Here is a 20,286-nt window from a genome sequence, read left to right as displayed (position 1 = left end):
CCCCTACCATTAACCAAGAGGTCTGTGGAACCTAGGCTGAGAACACCTGTTCTACACTGTCAACAACTTTACCAATCTTTGTGTCATTTGCAAATTTATAACACATCCATTTATATTTCCATCTGAGTTATTTTAATGCATCACAAAGTACAGAGGTCCCAGCACCGATACTTTCAGAACACCACTGGTCGCAGACTTCCAGCAGAATAACACCCTTCCACCCCTACTCTTTATCTTTTATGGGCATGCCTGTTCTGAATCCAAGATACAAGGTCACTGTTAATCTCATGCATCTTTATCTCCTTTTCTCTCATATCAAGCAATGTTAATTAAAAGCACAAGATGCAATGTCATTCAAGTCCAGTAAAGCAATTTGAAATTAATTTCCTTGACAATATAAAAAATTATATTTTGTATTGGCATTAGATCAAATACCTAGCAGAACGGCAAACCCTGGGATTAGCCACTTACCTTTTGAACTCCAACTTTATTATGCGATTAATATTCCTAACTCAAAAAGTCATGGTTGGAAGAAAGTAAATTTGTACAACTGAACTGCACCATTACATACCTATTTGTCCAGCCTTGATTTTAAAAGGTACATCAAAATCATTCTGTTTGGGAATTAAAAATGAGGAAATAAAACATTAGTTTTGGTGAAGTACACAATACAAATTCACAAATCAACAGAAATATTAAATGCATGAAACTGCCTTAACAGAGAGGAAAAGAATATTTCATAAAGTACATAACCCTCACCCTCCCAGCCGTGTCATTACACCAACTCACATTCTTAATCATAAACTCGCTCAACGAGTCACTGAACCAGAACCAACCAGAACAAGTCAGTTGTTTCAACTTGTATTTTCACCAATTTTACTCCCAATCCTAAACCTGAGGCTCAGTGCCTTGCTTTGCAACAGGATCCTTGTCTTTCTGACCCATGGACTGCAATCTTTAAGAATAGGCAGTAATATCATGATTATCCTCAACAATGGCGCTGAACAAGGCTGTGCCCTCAACACCCTACATACGCACAACTGTGAGGCCACATTCTGTTATAATTCCCTTTACAAGTTTACAGACGACATATCTTGGGTCAAATCCCAAATAATGATGAGTCAGAGTACAGAAAGAAGACAAGAGAGATGAGTGATATGGTGTCATAACAGCTATCCTTCCCTCAACACCAACAAAACAGCTGGTCAATAACTTCAATGTCAATGAAGCTAGAGTGGAGCTGGTTGAGAGCTTCAAGTTCCAAGGCGTAAATATCACCCGCAAGTTGGTCCAGCCACATTGTTACCATGGCCAAGGGAGTACACTAATATTTCTACTTCCTCTGGAGGCTAAGGAAATTTCAGCATGTCCCTGTTGACCCTCATCAATTTTTATATATGCACATTAGAAAACACTCTATCCAAAAGCATCAAGGCTTGGTATGGCAACTGCTTTACCCAAGACTGTAAGAACTACAGAAAGTTACGGGCGCAGTTCAGCACATTGCAGAAACCAGCCTCCTTCCATGGAGAGTTCCCAATGCCTTGGGAAAAATGGCCAACGTAAGTTTAAAACCATCCCACCCTGGACACGTTCTTCCTCTCTCATTTCACAGAAGATATAAAAGCTTAAATTCATGTACCACTAAGGACAACTTCTATTATCTATTATAAGACTATTGAATGGTTCTCCAGTACATTTAGATAGATACCTGAACTCACAATCCACCTTGTTATGACCTTGCATCTTATTGCCAGTCTTCATTGTACTTTGTAACTGTAACACTATCTTCTACTTTGTACAATTGCTTTTCCCTTGTACAACCTCGATGTACTGATATGACTCGCAGGCAGAGCCCGAATCATAATGGCAATAAGTTGCAACTTCTTTTCATTCATCCATGAAAACAGCTGATATTCCACCTTTGATATCTCTCCTTTTCCCTTTCAGGGTGGATGGGGTTCTATTGAAGACTCTAACCTGGAGTTACACTCAGACTTCAGTTCTTTGCAGTGGTGGGGCCCACTCTCAGGGGTTCATGACCAGCTGCTTTTCTATAACCCCGGGACACGGCCTAGAAGATGAGTGCACCTTTAGGGTTCCAAGGTTCTGTGGTCCTGTAGATGGACTGATTCTAAGATGGTACTGCTGACTGAAGTGCCGCAGGAGAGAACGGAACATCAGAAACACTGGATCAGCTGTTGCTACGGTCTCTTTCTCTCATTTGGTAGATGAGAGCTGGGTTGCCTAGTTTTGAGTCTCAGAACTCAGAAAAATAGCAGTGCAGATGACTTTTAGAATTGTAAATCAGCAAGTTGTTTTGTTATGTCTCCCATCTCACTGTGAAAGGGGGTCACCTTTTTTTTCCCTTTAGGGTGAGTGAGAACCTGCGGCATGTCAAATTGTCCGGTGAGCGATTAGTTTGTGTTGTACTGCTGATCGTGGCCTTTACTGGGGGCTTTGCTATTGCATGCTTGGTGGGTGGAGGTTGCTGATGCATTCTTGCTGAAGTGGGTGGGGGTGGGGGAGGGTCACTGCTTTGTTGCTGCTTGTGCGTGCAAAGGGGAGTGGGGGGCACTTCGAGGTTCTAACATTTTTACAGTTATTCATTCTTTGGGGCACTCTTCTGTTTTTGTGGATATTTGTGAAGAAAAAGAATTGCATACATTTCTCTGATAAATCAAACTACTGAACTATTGATGAAATAGTCTGTATGGCTGGCATGTAAAACAAAAGTTTTTCACTATTATCTCAGTACATGTGACTATATTACCAATTACCAGTTCCCCCTTGAAAGCCACAATAGAACCAGCCTCTACCATATCTGTAGGATATGAATTCCAGATTTCAATATGTTCAAAAACTTATTCTCAATGACTATTACTTCTCTTCCCCTTCATTTTATACCTATGACCTCCAGCCCTTCAACCCTCCACCAAAGGCAGTGTCATTCTATTCTCTCTATCCAGACTGTTCATTAATTTATTTACCGTAGATTCCGGATTATAAGCCGCTACTTTTTTCCCACATTTTGAACAGCTTTGAACTCTGCGGCCAATAATCCAGAGCGGCTAATACATGGTTTTTTTTTTCATGCCGCCTCGTAAACATTTTGCCTCGTAACAGTAGACCAATAAAATTGATGAGTAGTTCACAGAGGTCCAATGAAATTGTACGATAAATCAAGCGCACTTTCACAATTAAATTATTGTAAATCAGTCATTTGTACTCACCCTCATCAACATGGAAAATACTCGAAGCAAGACCCGAGCGCGTCAGACCCGATTAGACCCGATCGCAATGCGCAAGCGTCAGACCCGATTAGACCCGAGCGCATTGCGCAAGCGTCAGACCCGATTAGACCCGATCGCAATGCGCAAGCGTCAGACCCGATTAGACCCGAGCGCATTGCGCAAGCGTCAGACCCGATTAGACCCGAGCGCATTGCGCAAGCGTCAGACCCGATTAGACCCGATCGCATTGCGCAAGCGTGTCAGACCCGATTAGACCCGAGCGCATTGCGCAAGCGTCAGACCCGATTAGACCCGATCGCAATGCGCAAGCGTCAGACCCGATTAGACCCGAGCGCATTGCGCAAGCGTCAGACCCGATTAGACCCGAGCGCATTGCGCAAGCGTCAGACCCGATTAGACCCGATCGCATTGCGCAAGCGTGTCAGACCCGATTAGACCCGAGCGCATTGCGCAAGCGTCAGACCCGATTAGACCCGATCGCATTGCGCAAGCGTGTCAGACCCGATTAGACCCGAGCGCATTGCGCAAGCGTCAGACCCGATTAGACCCGAGCGCATTGCGCAAGCGTCAGACCCGATTAGACCCGATCGCATTGCGCAAGCGTGTCAGACCCGATTAGACCCGAGCGCATTGCGCAAGCGTCAGACCCGATTAGACCCGATCGCAATGCGCAAGCGTCAGCCCCGATTAGACCCGAGCGCATTGCGCAAGCGTCAGACCCGATTAGACCCGATCGAAAACGCTGCTTTTAAGTTAAAGTCGATCAATAACTTTTCCTGGTAGGCTGCAATATATATATTTTTACCAGTCGCTAGGAGATATTGGAATGTTGTTCGTGCTGTTCAGTAAAAAAGTATATGCAACGTAATTTGTGTTACCGATACGTATGTATATTTAAAAGTAGCGGTGTGGCCTAAAATCCGGTGCGGCCTTTACAATTAAAAAATTGATTTTATTTCTAAAATTAGAGCCAGCGGCTAATAATCAGGTGCGCTCTGTAGTCCGGAATCTACGGTACTTCCATATATTCATCACGGTTATATTAGGAATCTGCATGGTTAATCGTAACCCTACACTTTCAGCGTCTTTGTTCTTTTATCTACTTCACTGGCTCTTCACCAATTAAGCCCTGGAATTCATACCCGAAGTCCCGCCATCTTTCTCAGATCTCTTCTTTGACCAATTTGTCAATCTTCAAATATATTATTTCTGATAAGACCATAAGATATGGGAGTAGAATTAGGTTCTTCAGCCCTTGAGTCTGCTCTGCCATTCCATCATGGCTGATTTATAGTCATAGAGTCACAGAAAAAATACAGCGCAGAAACAGGCCCTTCAGCCCTTCTACACCATGCTAAACCATTTAAACTGCCTACTCCCATTAACCAGCACTGAGACTATAGCCCTTCATACTTCTACCATCCATGTAGCTCTCCAAGCCTCTTAAGTGTTGAAATCGAGCTTACATGCATCACTTGTGCTTGCAGCTTGTTCCACACTCATAACCCTCTGAGTGAAGGTTTCTCCTTATATTCCACTTAAACTTTTTACCTTTTACCCTTAGCCATGACCTCAAGTTGTAGTCCCAACCAAATTCAATGAAAAAAGTCTGCTTGCATTTACCGTATCTATACCCCTCATAATTTTGTATACCTCGATCAAATTTCCCCTCAATCTTCTATGTTCCAAGGGTTTATGTCCTAACCTACTCAATCTTTCCTTATAACTCAGGTCCTCCAGATCCAGCAACATCCTTGTAAATTTTCTTGTGTACTTTCAACCTTATTTACATCTTTCCTGTAGGTAGGTGACCAAAACTGCACACAATACTCCAAATTAGGCTTTACCAATGTCTTATACAACTTCAATATAATATCCCATCTCCTGCACTCAATACACTGATTTATGAAGACCAATGTGCCAAAAGCTTTCTTTACAACTTTATCTACATGTGCTGCCACTTTCTTTGAATTCCCAGATCCCTTTGTTCTACCACATTCCTCAGTGCCCTACCTTTCACTGTACAAGACCTACCCTGATCGGTTCTACTGAAGTGTAACGCCTCACAATAGTCTGATTTAAATTCCATCTGCCATTTTTCAGCTCATTTTTCCATCTAATGCAGCTTCCTCTGCAAGCCATAATAGCCTTCCTCAGTGTCCACTACACACACATCCCCCCCCCCCCCCCCACCGATCTTGGTTCATCCGCAAATTTGCTGGTCCAATTGACCACATTATTATCCAGATCACTGAAGCAGACAACAAACAACAAAGGACCCAGCACCCATCCCTGCAGCACTCCATTAGTCACAGGCCTCCAATTAGAGAGGCAGCCAGCTATTATCACTCTTTGGCTTCTCCCACAAAGTCAATCTCTAATCTAATTTAATGCATCTTCTTGAATGCCAAACAAATGAACTTTCCTGACCAACCTCCCATGTGGGACCTTGTCAAATGCCTTGTTGAAGTCCACGTAGATAGCATCCACTACCTTGCCTTCATCAATTTTCTTAGTAACTCTACAGGATTGGTTAGTCAATCTACTACAGACAAAGCCATGCTGATTATCCCTAATCAGTCCATGTCTAACAAAATACTCATATATCTAGTCCCTTATAAATACCCTCCAATAACTTTCCCACAACTGATGTCAGGCTCACAGGCCTAATATCTTGGCTTACTTTTAAAGAAAATCCTCTTCATTTCTGTTCCAAATGGACATCCCTCTATTTTGAGGCTGTGCTCTCTGGTCCTAGACTCACCCGCTATTATAAACATCCTCCCTACATCCACTCTATCCAGATCTTTCAATATTCGATAGTTTTCATTCTCTAAACTCCAGCGAGTACAGGCGGAGAGCCATCAAATGCTCCTCATATGTTAACCCTTTCATTCCCAAATTCATTCTCAAAAATCTCCTCTGGACCTTCTTCAATGCCAGCACATCTTTTCTTAGATAAGGGATCCAAGACTGCTCACAACACTGCAAGTGAGGCCTCATCAGTGCCTTATTAAAGCCTCTGGATTATATCCTTGACTTTATACTCTAGTCCTCTTGAAATGAATGCTAGCATTGCATTTGCCTTCCTTGACACTGATTTAGGCTACGTCCACACTAGAGCAGATAATTTTGAAAACGCTGATTTCTTGTAAAAACGATAGGCATCCACACCAAGCGTTTTTGAAAATACCTCCAGCCCACATTAAAACGGGTATTTGGGTTAATCTCTTCCTACTGGGTATGCACAGGACACATCCTCAGAAAACAAGCAACATGGTTGGTGTTGAATCTCGCAGTAAAAGTGTGCGTTTGTGCAGTTACAGACTAGAAAAACTTAAAAGAGCATTGCCAAACAACAGACAGCTGTTGGCTCTCGCACAGGAGGACTTAAAACTAAAAAAAAACAAATGCCAGAGAGTATGGAGGCAATTGACAGGGAGTTCACGGACAGTATGACCCGGCTGACGACGAACATTGAAAAACTGACTAACTCTGTTGCATTAATAAAGCACCTTGTTAAATGTATAAAACATGTCTGCATCAGTGTTATCTTGTATTTCCATACAATGTTACAGTAGACTGTTACACATCTATCGTCAGAGAAGTACTTGCATAAATAGGTAAACCACCTTCATACAAGCAAGGACAGAAAACAGGGCAAAGTGAGTATACTTATTTATTCAGTAAGTTATGGGTCAAAGTATTTGGTGAGTACATTTCTAACTCTTCTGGTTTCAGTCTTGTTGCCGTCTGTTCTGAAATTGTTAGGTTGTGTGGGGGGTTGTGTTCAGGAAAGTAATGAAATGCCACCATCTGTTCCGGCACATCATGACAGCGTTTCTAGAAATCACTGATTACCCTGTCCACACTACTCCTGCCCAAGCGGCATTTTCAAATTTACACACTCTGGAAGGTGTTTTAGAAAAGCTCCGTTTTCGGGGGAGGAAAATGCCGTTTCAGTGCAGACGGAGGGTCAAAATGAAGAGAAAAAGCTTCGGTTACAGATTTACCCCGTCTAGTGTGGACGTAGCCTTACTCTCATGTGTTTCATCACTCCTAAGCATTGGGATAACTCATCCATTCATTGATCCAGTCTGTCTACCTGATTATAGAGCCTCATATACCATCTGGGTAGTCTCCAGCCCCTTGGCATGAAAACTGAATTCTCCAACTTCTGGTAATTCCCTCCCTCTCCCTTCCCCCATCCCAGTTTCACTCTGCCGCCTCCTCCAGCTGCCCATCACCTCTCTCATGATTCTGCCTTCTTCTACTACACATAGTGCTTTCCCTTTACATTCCTTCTTCACCTTTCCTGCCTATCCCCTCCCCCACCCCTTGATCTTTCCTCTTATTGGTTTTTCACATGGCACCTACCTTCTCCTTCCCACCCTCCCCCCACCTTCTTTATAGGGCCCCAGCCCCCTCCCTCTTCAGTCCTAACGAAGGGTCTCGGCCCGAAACATTGACTTCATTTCCACGGATGCTGCCTGATCTGCTGAGTTCCTCCAGCATGTTGTACAGATCTATCCATTGTTCTTTGGATGACTTCCATTTCCTCGATGTGTAGCCACCTGGCTAGGCTTTTGATGTACATAAGCCGAGGTCTTCCTCTGGGTTTGCTCCCTTCGATCTTTCCAGATGTAATCCATAAGAACATAATTAGGCCATTCTGGCCATAGACTCCGCTCCAGCATTCTATTGTGGCTGATTTATTTTTCCTCTCAACCCCACTCTTCTGCCTCCTCCCTCTAACCTTTGACATGTATACTCATCAAGAACCTATCAACCTCCACTTTAAAATACCCAATGACTTGATCTCCACAGCTGTCTATGCCAATGAATTCCAGATTCACCACACTCTGGCTAAAGAAATTCCTCCTCACTTCTGTCCAAAAGGGACATCCACCTATTCTGAGGCTGTGCCCTCTGGTCCTAGTTTCTCCTACTACTGGAAGCATCTTCTCTATTCAGATCTTCCAATATTCGATAGGTTTCAATGAGATCACCCCTCATTCTTCTGAACTCCAACAAGTACAAACCCAGAACCATGAAACATTCCTCAAACATTAACCCTTTTATTTAACAGATCATTCTCATAAAGCCCCCCAGATTCTCTCCAATGCCAGCACATCCATTCTTCGATATGGAATCCAAACCTCTCATAATGCTCCAAATATAGTCTGACCAATACCTTTAAAGCCTCAGCATTGCATTCTTGTTTTTATTTATTTATTTTTATTTACAGATACAGTGCATAACAGACCCTTCTGGCTCTATGAGCCATGATACCCAGTAACCCAACTATTTATCCTTAGTGTAATCACAGGATAATTTACAATGGCCAATTAACCTCAAAACCTTTGGACTATGGGAGGAAACTGGAGCATCTGGAAGAAACACACATGCTTACTGGATGAACGTACAAACTTCTTACAGAAGACGTCAGAATTGAACTCTGAATTCTGTCACCCCGAGATCTAACGTTAATCACTTCGCCACTGTGGCACTCGTTTTCTAGTATTTTATATTCTAGTCCTCTCAAAATGCATGCTAACATTGCATATGTCTTCCTTACTACTGATTCAACCTGCAAGTTAAACTTCAGGCAATTCTGCACTAGGATTCACAAATTTCTTTGCACCTCCAACTTCTGAATTCCCTCCTTGTTTAGAAAATAGTCTATGTCTTTATTTCTTCTACCAAAATGCATGACCTAGATTTCCTACACTGTATTCTATCTGCCATTTCTTTACCTATTCTCAACTGCCCAAGTCTTTCTCAGATGCCTTAATTCCTCAACAATACATGCCCTTCCACCTAACTTTATATCATCCATAATCCACAAGGTGCTCAATTCAAACACCTAGATCATCATCTGGTTGAGTCAACCAGAAAAGGCCCCTTTATTCCCATTCTTTGGCTCCTCTCAGCTAAGCCAATCTTCTGTCCATGCCAGCATCTTTCCTTGTTTAGAAGCCTTTAACAGCCTGTGGCGTTTTAACTAAGGCCTTCTGAAAATCTAAATAAGCAACATCCACTGACTCTCCTTTGTCTTCAGAGAACTAAAGACCAACGGATTGGAAGTTGCCGTCAAGATAAGGATTAGAGTTAGTGGGAAGGCAAATATTATCAATTTATCATCATCTAATATTAGATCTCACCACTGACCACATCATTTCCTACCTACCCATTTATACCTTCCGCGGGGACCACTCTGTCCATGACTCACTGGTCCACTCATCCTTCTCCACATATCCTGAACCCTGGAACTTTCCCCTGCAAATATAAGAGGTATAACACTTGCTATTATACCTCTTCCCTCACCGCCATCCAGGGACCTGAAAGGCCTTTCCAGGTGAGGAGAAGAATCACATGCACCTTCTCCAATCTTGTCTGCATCATCTGCTGCTCCTGATATAGCCTCCTCTACATCAGTTGATGAACCACAGACAAGAGCACCACAATGGTCATCCTGACTTCCCAACTGCTTGCTATTCAATTCCCCTTCCAATCCCCAGACAGACCCACCCATCCTCAGCCTCTTCCACTGCCAGGGTGAGGCCCAATGAAAAGCAGGGAACACTTTATATTCCACCTGGATAGTCTAAACTCCAATGTTACTCACGCAGAATTTTCCAGTTTTATTTAACCCTCACTTCTGGTATGTTTTCTTCTGCTTTCACACCACACCACACACCCCCCCCCCCACCTTCCTGATCTAACTCTGGTCCTCCAAACTTTGTTTCCTTTCCTGTACCACCCACTCAGCACACCACTTCACCCCATTGTCTATTTTCTTTCTCTCTCCCTCTCCCAGTTCCATTAATTCACCACCTACTACACATAAAGTGCTTCTGTTGTCCCTAAGGGGCCTTACTTTCAACATGAGCATTATCTGCATAATACAATGCAGAAGCATACTCTCCAGCCTAATTCACCCATGCCAGTCCAAGTGTTTCCCTAAATTGGTTCTATTTTCCTGGGTGGACTGCAGGAAGCTTCTCCCAAATTAGAGAAGATATCATCAAAGAACATAGATTTAAGGTAAGGAGCAAGAGATTTACAGGGGGACTTTCCTTACCCAGTGCAAGGTGATGGCCTAAAATCAACAGCTGGAGAAAGTACTGGAAGAAGAACAGCTGACAACATTCAATGGGTGTCTATACAAGCATCTGAATTGCCCAAACTAGAAGGCCATGGGTCAAGTGCAGGAAGATGGGATTGATACATTGTCCACTGGCTGGCATGGATGTGGTAGACTAAATGGCCTGCTTTCCTGCCATCCTGCCACAGGACTCTAAAGCGAAAGCTGTTAAACTGCTCAGTGAACAACACACACTAAATGCTGGTGGAACACAGCAGGCCAGGCAGCATCTATAAGGAGAAGCACTGTCGACGTTTCGGGCCGAGACCCTCATAGTTCCCACACCCCGCACTTCCTGTTTCTACCTAAAAAAAAATTGCTCAGCGGGTCATTCAGCATCAACGAAAGGGGAAATAAAATCAATCTTACAAATTCATTTTTAAAAATCCATCAATCCAACTGCCCCTTTGATCTGCTGAGAAACTCCAACATTTTATCATCATTCAGGAAGGAGTAAAAAGCTGAGTTGTTCTGTGAGATATATCTAAATTCTCCAAATCCTACTTGCAATTTTTCAGATGACACCCATTAATATCAAAAATAATAATCTAGTATTTATACACTCCACCACATAAAGTCCTGAGCTAGCCAGAATACATTTGTTATCAACAGTGTTAACACAAAATACTTCTGGCTGCAGATGAATGTTCCTAGTGACCTGAATCTAGCTCTGTCAAGCATAAGTTTATCATATTAACTTACAATTCTCTCAAATAAGTGTTATCAACTCTGCAAGGCACATTTTCTGAACACCTGTTAATTTATATGAAATTTAATTTTGGTAGATTATGTAAAACCCATGAGAAAAGCAGATTATTTTTAAACATGTAAATAAACAGGAAGGCTTTAGAGAGATAACATGAAGGTTGTGGAAAGTTGTTGTAGGTTGCAATGGGACATAGAAAGGATGCAGAGCTAAGCATAAAAGTGGCAGATGGAGATCAATCTGGAAAAGGGTAAAGTGATTCATTCTGGAAGGGCGAATTTGAAGGTAGAATACAGGGTAAATGGCAGGATTCTTGGCAGTATAGAGAAACAGAGGGATCTTGGGTCCACATCTATAGATCTTCAATGCTACCACCCAAGTTGATAAAGTTGTTCAGAAGGCATATGGTTTGTTGACCTTCATTAGTAGGGGGTTTGAGTTCAAAAGCCACGAAATAATATTGCAGCTCTGTAAAACCCTGATTAGACCATACTTGGAATATCTGTTCAGTCTTGATCACCTCATTATAGGAAGGATGTAGAGTGGAGATTTACCAGGAAGTTGCCTGGACTGAAGGGTATATCTTATAAAGAGAGATTGAGTGAGCTCAGCCTGTTATCTTTGGAGTGAATGAGGATGAGAGGTAGACAAGATGGTAAGAGCCAAACATAGTGGTTAACCAAATATTTTTCCCAGGGCAGTCAGACAAGGGGCATAATTTTATGGTGATTGGAGAAAAGTATAGGGAGGATGTAAGAGGTTAGGTTCTTCACACAGAGACTACCAGCCAGAGGTGGTGGTACAGGCAGATACATTAGATGCAATTAAGAAATTCTGAGATAGGCATATGGATGATAGAAAAAATGGAGAACCATGTAGGACATTTCTCAGAGTAAGTTAAAATGTCAGCACCACATCATGGGCCAGAGGCCTTGTGCTATGCGGTGATGTCCTACAGTATGTTCTATGATATTGTCCATAACAGGAAAATGGGAAAAGCTTGGTGGGTACCATGACCAACATGGACAAGTTGGGCTGAAGGGAATGTTTCCGAGCTGCTACTCTATGACTCTAGTTTTCCAGTTGGTATTAAGAGACCATGACTGTATCAACATCCCCTATCAATTATCCAACAATTTATTTAAAGAAAAGCAATCTACGTATTTTTTTGAAGTCACAAAAAGAGTGATACAGCACAGAAATAAACTCTTCAGCCAATTCATCCATGATGACCTTGATAATCATCAACACAAACCCTATTTGCCAAATTAGGCCTGAATCTTCTATGCATTTCCTATTCAAGAATGCCTTTTAAATAGTGTAATTACATCTGCTTCACCACAATTTCATGTAAAAAAAAAACTCGCTCCTTATAGCTCCTTTACATTTCTTCCTTCTAACCTTAAACCTGTGCCATCTGGTTCTAGATTCCCTGCTCTGGGTAAACATATTCTAACTATATGTCCTTCATAATTTTGTGAACCTCAAATTTCAAAGTAAATTAATTATTAACGTACATATACTATACAACACTGAGGTTCATCTTCTTCTGAGCAATCCACAGTAAATACAAGATACAAAATAGAATCAATGAAAGACCGCACTCAACAGGACAAACAACCAATGTGCAAATGATATCAAACTGCAAATACAAAAGTAAACTAAAAATAACAAATAAGTAAATAAGCAATAAGTATCAAGAACATAAGATGAAGAGTCCTTTACATTAAGTCCATAGGTTGTGGGAACAGTTCAGTGATGGGGGAGGTGAAGTTGAGGGAAATTATCCCCTCTGGTTCAGGACTCTCATAGTTGAGGAGTATTAACTGTTGCTGAACCTGGTGGTGTTGATTATGAGGCTTGTGTACCTTCTTCCTGATAGCAGCAGCGAGAAGCAAGCATGGACTGGATAGCGGAGGCACTTAATGAATGCTGCTTTCCTGCGACAGCAATTCATGTAGATGTGCTCAATGGTTGGTGGGGGGAGGGATCTCTTTACCTTTTATAAATTGATCCCTCAGCCTCCTAAACTCCAGTGAGAATCCCTGACTATCTAATCTCCCCTCATAATACAGCCCTCTATTCCAGGTTAATCTCTTCTGCACTTTTTAATGTCACATCTTTCCAAAGATTTTTGATACAGAGATTCAAAATTAAGATGTGCGTTTCTGAAAGAGGTCTGGGTTAAGGTCAAAGGACAAAGGTGATTTAATTATGTCCAGGGACAAATGTGATTTAATTATGTCTGGGTTAAAGTCTGTAAACAAATGTGATTTAATTATGAATGCAGAAGCCCTGACAAGATTAACTGTTTGTGGAATCATTGAAGTCCTGAGATATGGACTATTGTTTTATAGAAACGTGTAAAAAAACTCCAAATATGGAATGGGAAAACACTGTGTACCTCCCGAGTCAGGGAGGGGGGTGGTAAGGAAGAAGGATAAAACCTGCTGCCCTGTAAGGTTCAGGGTTCCCTTCTCTGAGGGGGCCCAGCTCTGCAGAACTGTTAATAAACTTTGTTTCTTTAAATTTGTCTTGAAGCCATTATTCGGGAGCGTGGCTCATTTCTGACAACTTGGGGTGCTCGTCCGGGATCCACACTCCAGCCGTGAGGGGGGCAAGGAAGGACATCGGAGAAGGTGCACCCTGCCGAGTTCGGCAGTCCCTGATTCCTTGCTCGTCGCCCCGCGCGGCTTGAGCGAGTGATATCCGGCGGACTCAAGGAAACAAAGAGGGGTTGTCGAGGCAGTTGAGACAGTGAGCGATCGAGTAATTTCTGTGCACAGGACCCAGGTAAGAAATTGAATTCCTGTAGAGACGTAGTACACAAGAATCGTGGAGCTGCGGGGTTCCTGCAGGTGGATCCTCCTGTAGAGACGTAGTACACGAGAATCGTGGAGCTGCGGGGTTCCTGCAGGTGATTCTTCCTGTAGAGACGTAGTACACGAGAATTGTGGAACTGTGGGGTGCCTGCAGGTGAATTCCTGGGCGATCGCTGGAATACAGGTTCCGGAATTGGACAGGAGTGACCGAGCTAGGTGGGTCACATTCAAATTAAATTCCTGCAGAGACGTAGTGCACGAGAATTGTGGAATTACGGGGTGCCTGCGGGTGGACTGGAACCGAGCAAGTCCTCGAGATGGGGAATAAGGGGTCTAAGAGAGAAAAGGAAAAAAGGAAATCCAGGCGCCAACGATGAAAAATACCCCGGGGTACCCCCTGATAGTCCGTTGGGACGGATGCTAGAAAATTGGGATTACGGGAGGCGAAAAGGGAAGTCAAAGAGAAGGATGATACAGTACTGTGAATTCTGGTCCCGCCAGCCGATCCAAGGGTCGGCTGTGTGGTGGCCTAAATTCGGGTCTAGCGAGGATTGGGTACAACAAGCCCTTAATCTGTACGTGAATTCAAAACCTAACGTTAAACCCGAAGAAAGTGATTATGCCCTATGCTGGTTACCAACGACAAATAGTTATAAATTGAAAATGATAAATGAAGGGGGACAGAAAAAGAATACATGGGAGGTGCTCAACCACCTGCCGCCCCCATAGGTGCCCCCTACCGCTCCGCAAATCGATGACCTTGAGGCAAGGGAAAGTGAAAATGAATCGGCAGCTGCAGCTGGAGAAAATGCAGACCAGGGTGAAGAGGGAATGGAGCGTGCAAAACCGCGGGGTGTAGAAGCTAGGAGGGTGCAAACCAGGTCACAAACAGCTAAAAATCACAAAGAGGAAGTCGAACAGACCGCCAGACTATATCCTCTGAGAGAAGTGCCTATGGGAGGAGCAATTGGAGGGACGGGGTATGTTAATGTTCCCCTGACATTTGTTAATGTTCCCCTGACATTTAAAAAGGAAATGAAAAGCCTATTAGAAGACCCCATGGGCCTGGCCGAACAGTTGGATCAATTCCTAGGACCCAACATTTATACCTGGGATGAAATGTACTCAATTATGGGAACCTTGTTTTCCACCCAAGAAAGACAAATGATAAGACAGGCGGCCATAGTAACGTGGGAAAAGGAAAGGCCAAACGAAGCAGAGCCACAACAGAAATTCCCTCTTGTGGACCCAGGCTGGGATAAGCAAACGGAGGGGGGCCGGAAAAATATGAGGGATATGCGAGAATTCCTAATAAAGGGGATAAGGCAGACGGTCCCCAAAGGACACAATTTCACCAAAGCCTTCGGGAACCACCAGAACCCCGATGAGACCCCGACCGATTTCCTGGATAGGATTCGGAAAAATATGCAACAATATGACGGGGTAGACCCAGAGACAGAGGTGGGACAACAGTTAATACGAGTGGAGTTTGTGTCTAAAGCCTGGCCAGACATTAGGAAAAAGTTGGAGAAAATAGAAGATTGGAATAGCAAGCCCTTGAGTGAATTACTCCGTGAGGCACAGATGGTCTTTGTTAGAAGAGACGAGGAGAAACAAAAGAAAGCAGTCAGGATAATGGTCCAGACGGTCCAACAGGTGACCGCAGACAAAAGAGAAAGAAGAGAACCCTGGCCGGGACGAAGCGGTAGCCAAGACCGAAGTAGGGAACCCAAGAGAACCTCTAGATGTTTTCACTGCAACGAGGAGGGACACTTCAGGCGCGAGTGCCCCAAATACCGACGGGAAGTGCGCTCGTATGCCATGATGGAAGACGAAGACTAGGGGGGTCGGGGGTTCCTACCCTTGGGGAAAAGAAACTATCGACAGGAACCCCTGGTAAATCTGAAATTAGGTCCCCAAGGGTCAGATACAACTTTTATGGTAGATTCGGGTGCCGAAAGATCTAGCGTAATCCAGATACCCCCCGGCGCCCGGACAGGAACAAAAGTAATGGGGGTATCCGGTATCGGAGGAAAGACAATACAAGTGCCCATTGTGGACAATGTGGAAGTCGGATATGAAGATAGGGCAACGAGGCGAGACCTTCTCCTGCTACCCTCGGCGGGGTTTAATCTATTAGGAAGGGATCTGCAAGTTCAATTGGGTATTGGAACCGTGCCAAGCAATGGAGAAATAATAGTAAAATTATTCGCATTAAAAAAAGAGGACGATCAGAAAATAGAGCCCAAGGTATGGTATAGAGAGGGAAACAGGGGAGGATTGAACATCAGCCCTTTACAGATCACCTTGCTACCGGACGGTCGCCCAGTGAGGAGGAAGCAGTATCCCATCGCGATGGAGGGAAGAAAAGGGCTGCAGCCGGTGATTGAAGGACTAATCGCTGACAGACTACTGGAGGAATGTATGTCACCGTATAATACCCCAATACTCCCGGTGCGCAAGCCAGATGGGACTTATCGGATGGTACAAGACCTGCGGGGTCTAAATGCAGTAGTCCAAACCCGATACCCGGTAGTGCCCAACCCTTACACGCTGATGAGTAAGATCTCCCCTGACCATGAATGGTTCAGTGTAATAGATCTAAAAGACGCCTTCTGGAGTTGCCCGCTAGAAGAGAGCAGTCGTGACATGTTTGTTTCCTGGGTCTCATAAGACCGGAGTTCTTCCTCCTGCCTCAGGAGGGTGACCAGAAGCTGGGAATTAAGCTGTTTGATTCATTAAGGAGAGAAACACGGGAGATAAAGGTGGGCGAGTGGGGTGATGAGTGGCCACCGGCTGGCATCATTGAATACTATGGGCCAGCGACCTGGGCCCAGGATGGGTCGTGGGGGTATCACACTCCTGTCTACATGTTAAACCGAATTATTAGACTGCAGGCGGTGGTGGAAGTGATAACCAATCAAGCGGCACTGGCATTGGAGCTGTTGGCAAAACAGCAGAGCCAGATGCGAACAGCAATATACCAGAACAGGCTGGCTGTGGATTACCTATTGGCCTCTGAAGGCGGGGTATGTGGGAAGTTCAATCTTACAAACTGTTGCCTTAAGATAGACGACAGTGGAAAGGCCGTGTTAAAAATATCTGACAAATTTCAGAAGCTGGCCCACGTGCCAGTACAAACCTGGAGATCCCTGGGGAACATGAGTTGGCTAGATGGGCTACTAGGAGGGAGCTGGTGGCGTACCGCTCTCCTAGTAGCAGGCGGGGGTCTAATGATTCTCTTACTTTTGCCGTGTGGGATTCCTTGTATACGAACACTGATCAGGCGCAGTATATTCCAGCTCCAGGCAGTAGCCATACCCCAACATGGGACAAACGAGCTAAAGATTATGCTATTAAAGAAGAAAGTTGACCCTCACGGGGAGGAAGGGTGGTGGGCCCCCTGGGAGTGAGAGAAATGCTAGCTGAAACGCACATCTTAAAAAGAAAAAGGGTGGTATTGTAAGATTCAAAATTAAGATGTGCGTTTCTGAAAGAGGTCTGGGTTAAGGTCAAAGGACAAAGGTGATTTAATTATGTCCGGGGACAAATGTGATTTAATTATGTCTGGGTTAAAGTCTGTAAACAAATGTGATTTAATTATGAATGCAGAAGCCCTGACAAGATTAACTGTTTGTGGAATCATTGAAGTCCTGAGATATGGACTATTGTTTTACAGAAACGTGTAAAAAAAAACTCCAAATATGGAATGGGAAAACACTATGTACCTCCCGAGTCAGGGAGGGGGGTGGTAAGGAAGAAGGATAAAACCTGCTGCCCTGTAAGGTTCAGGGTTCCCTTCTCTGAGGAGGCCCAGCTCTGCAGAACTGTTAATAAACTTTGTTTCCTTGAATTTGTCTTGAAGCCATTATTCGGGAGCGTGGCTCGTTTCTGACACAGAGCAAGATAAAAGTAAAACCCAATTTGACATCAATTGAATATCCTGCAGCTATGATCATACCAATCAAATATGAATACTAACAGAAATTATTATTGCACTGTAAGTCACATTGTCTTAACTATGTATGAATTGAAACACGTCAAATACAAGTTGCTAATTACCACTGTGACTGTCTATAGCTGCAAATTTCAAACTATGCCCAGCTCTCTACTGCACATAAAATGATAGCCAAATTTTATAGATTCACTTTCCTATCCAAACTTTTATTTTCTTTGACTATATGGTGATCACCATTATGTTTTGCTTAGACCACACAGGAACAACTCAACTGACCAAAGGAAAATAAATTATCAAATCCCTCAACAATATATTTACCTTGTATGCTGCACAGTCAGCTATCAAAATAATTGAGGACAAAACATATCAAACCAAAAACACACGTACACACACATACACAAACACTAGACTTTCACTATTTTACCTAAGCAAGGAACAACACTATGAATTTTGGTAGGGTTAAGTTGTTCCCCGATCTTGGCAATTTACTTGTAAGCGTTTCATCACCATGCAAGGAGGCAACATCACTGCACTGTTAATTGTGGTGTGTCCTCTGAATGCTTGGCCTTTATATACTTAACAATCATGAATTTTATTTTCATCTTGAGTAAGCACAGTTATATCTGACTTCATAACTTCTATTTATAGAGCATCTTGAATAAATAAAAGGCCCCAAAGCAATTTAAAAGAGTAATATCACCTGAAATCCACCCCAAACTGCAAGAGAAATTAGGATTGAGCATCAACAATTCAATCAAAGAGCCAGAGCTCAGGAAGTACTTTAAAATAATTTAAAACTTAGAGGTCATTAAGTATTAAGCTGAACATTGAATGCCAACTAAAGCCCAGCTATAAAATTCAAAGGATGAGCAAGATCCTTGTGAATGGGAGAGATTTGAAAACAATGAAGAGGATTTTAAAATCATGGCATTGCTTAACCCAGAGCCAACAGAATGCGAATACAGATAATGGGATTTAATCATAGGACAAAGAGAACAAAACTTGGATGCCCTCAAGCTTATCGAGAGAAAAACAAGAGAGGCCTGCCAGAAATGCATTGCTATGGTTAAGTCTGCACATAACAAAAGTATCACACATAAAATGCTGGAGAAACTCAGCAAGCCAGACAGCATCTATGGATGAAAGTAAACGGTCGATGTTTTGGACCGAGACCCTTCATCAGGACTGTATTGCTTAGATTTCCAGCATCAGCGGATTTTCTCATGCTTGTTTTATGACAAAAGTATGTGTTACAGAGCAGATGAGCTGTGACAGAGGCAGTCAGCTGATGTTTAGTACCGAAAAACAAGATGTTAGTAATGGCAAGACACACTGCCTGATGCTGAGCTTGGGGTCAAATCTGGCCAACCATCTAAAAGAGAAATGGAATCAATTTCTGGGGAACAAAGAATATAACAGCTTTGGTCTTTCTGATATTCACTGTCACAGATACATATGCATTAATTCATGATGCAAGAAATACATATATCAATGTTGATTTTAGACATTCGCAGAACACATAATAGTTCAGCACAGTACAGGCCCTTCAGTCCACAATGTTGTGCTGATCTTTTAACTTACTCCAAGTACAATCTAAACTTTTGCTTCTAACGTAGCCCTTCATTTTCCTTTCATCCATGCATCTACCCAAAAATGTCTTAAATGTCCCTATGAAACCTGCCTCTACAACTACACCTGGTAGTGTCATGGTTTCTCGTGTCCCACAAACGACCAAGAGACGCAGAAGATTCTTCAAGAAGGGTTAAACTTTAATTTGCAAATCAAAGCTGAGACAGTCATTGAGCTAGTCGCTGATTGCCCACCGATCCTTGCACGTAGCATTTTTTATAGCAATCTCCTGGTTTAGTTACATTAGCATATCCAATCGGTCTACAGTTGCGTATCACAAGTACATCCGCCACTATTGTTTCTACCCATTGACTTAATCATGTTCTAATCTACATCTCTTAGCTACCTCTCATTAACACACCATTATGTTCTACATTCTTAAGATTTCATTCTCTTACTAAATTGGATACATGCATAGCAAATAGCAAGTTCAAAGCTGACTACATAGTTTTGGTTACACAGCAAACAATGCAACTTTTATACTCCAATAGTAGCGTGTTCCACACAGTTACATATATAAAAAAACCTACTTCTGACGTCCCCCCAAAATTTTTCTCCAATCACCTTAAAATGATGTCGTCTTGAATTAGCCACTGCCAGCCTGGGAAAAAGGTGCTAGCCATTCAGTCAGTCAATACCTCTCATTCAGCAGCCCTTCTGAACAATTAAGAACACCAGGCAATGTGTACAGTCACCGACTTTCTACTCAATACCATAAACCTGAAATGAACAAGTACTGGGAATCTCGCTGCATGCTCTGGAAAAGAAAG

At 43.0% G+C, this 20,286-nt stretch overlaps 1 protein-coding gene across 1 annotated transcript in view; it reads right to left on the bottom strand.

Moving 5' to 3' along the window:
* Positions 1–20,286, bottom strand: part of vps13c (vacuolar protein sorting 13 homolog C) — a 389,552-nt gene that overhangs the window by 360,398 nt on the left and 8,868 nt on the right. The window contains 1 exon segment of the mRNA XM_073024838.1: positions 572–614. Within this exon segment, the coding sequence (XP_072880939.1) occupies positions 572–614 (43 nt within the window).

This window comes from Hemitrygon akajei, chromosome 21, assembly GCF_048418815.1.
Source record: "Hemitrygon akajei chromosome 21, sHemAka1.3, whole genome shotgun sequence".
NCBI classification, from domain to species: Eukaryota; Metazoa; Chordata; class Chondrichthyes; order Myliobatiformes; family Dasyatidae; genus Hemitrygon; species Hemitrygon akajei.
The sequence above is the reverse complement of the archived record's forward strand: the minus strand, read 5'-3'. Positions and strand labels throughout refer to the sequence as shown.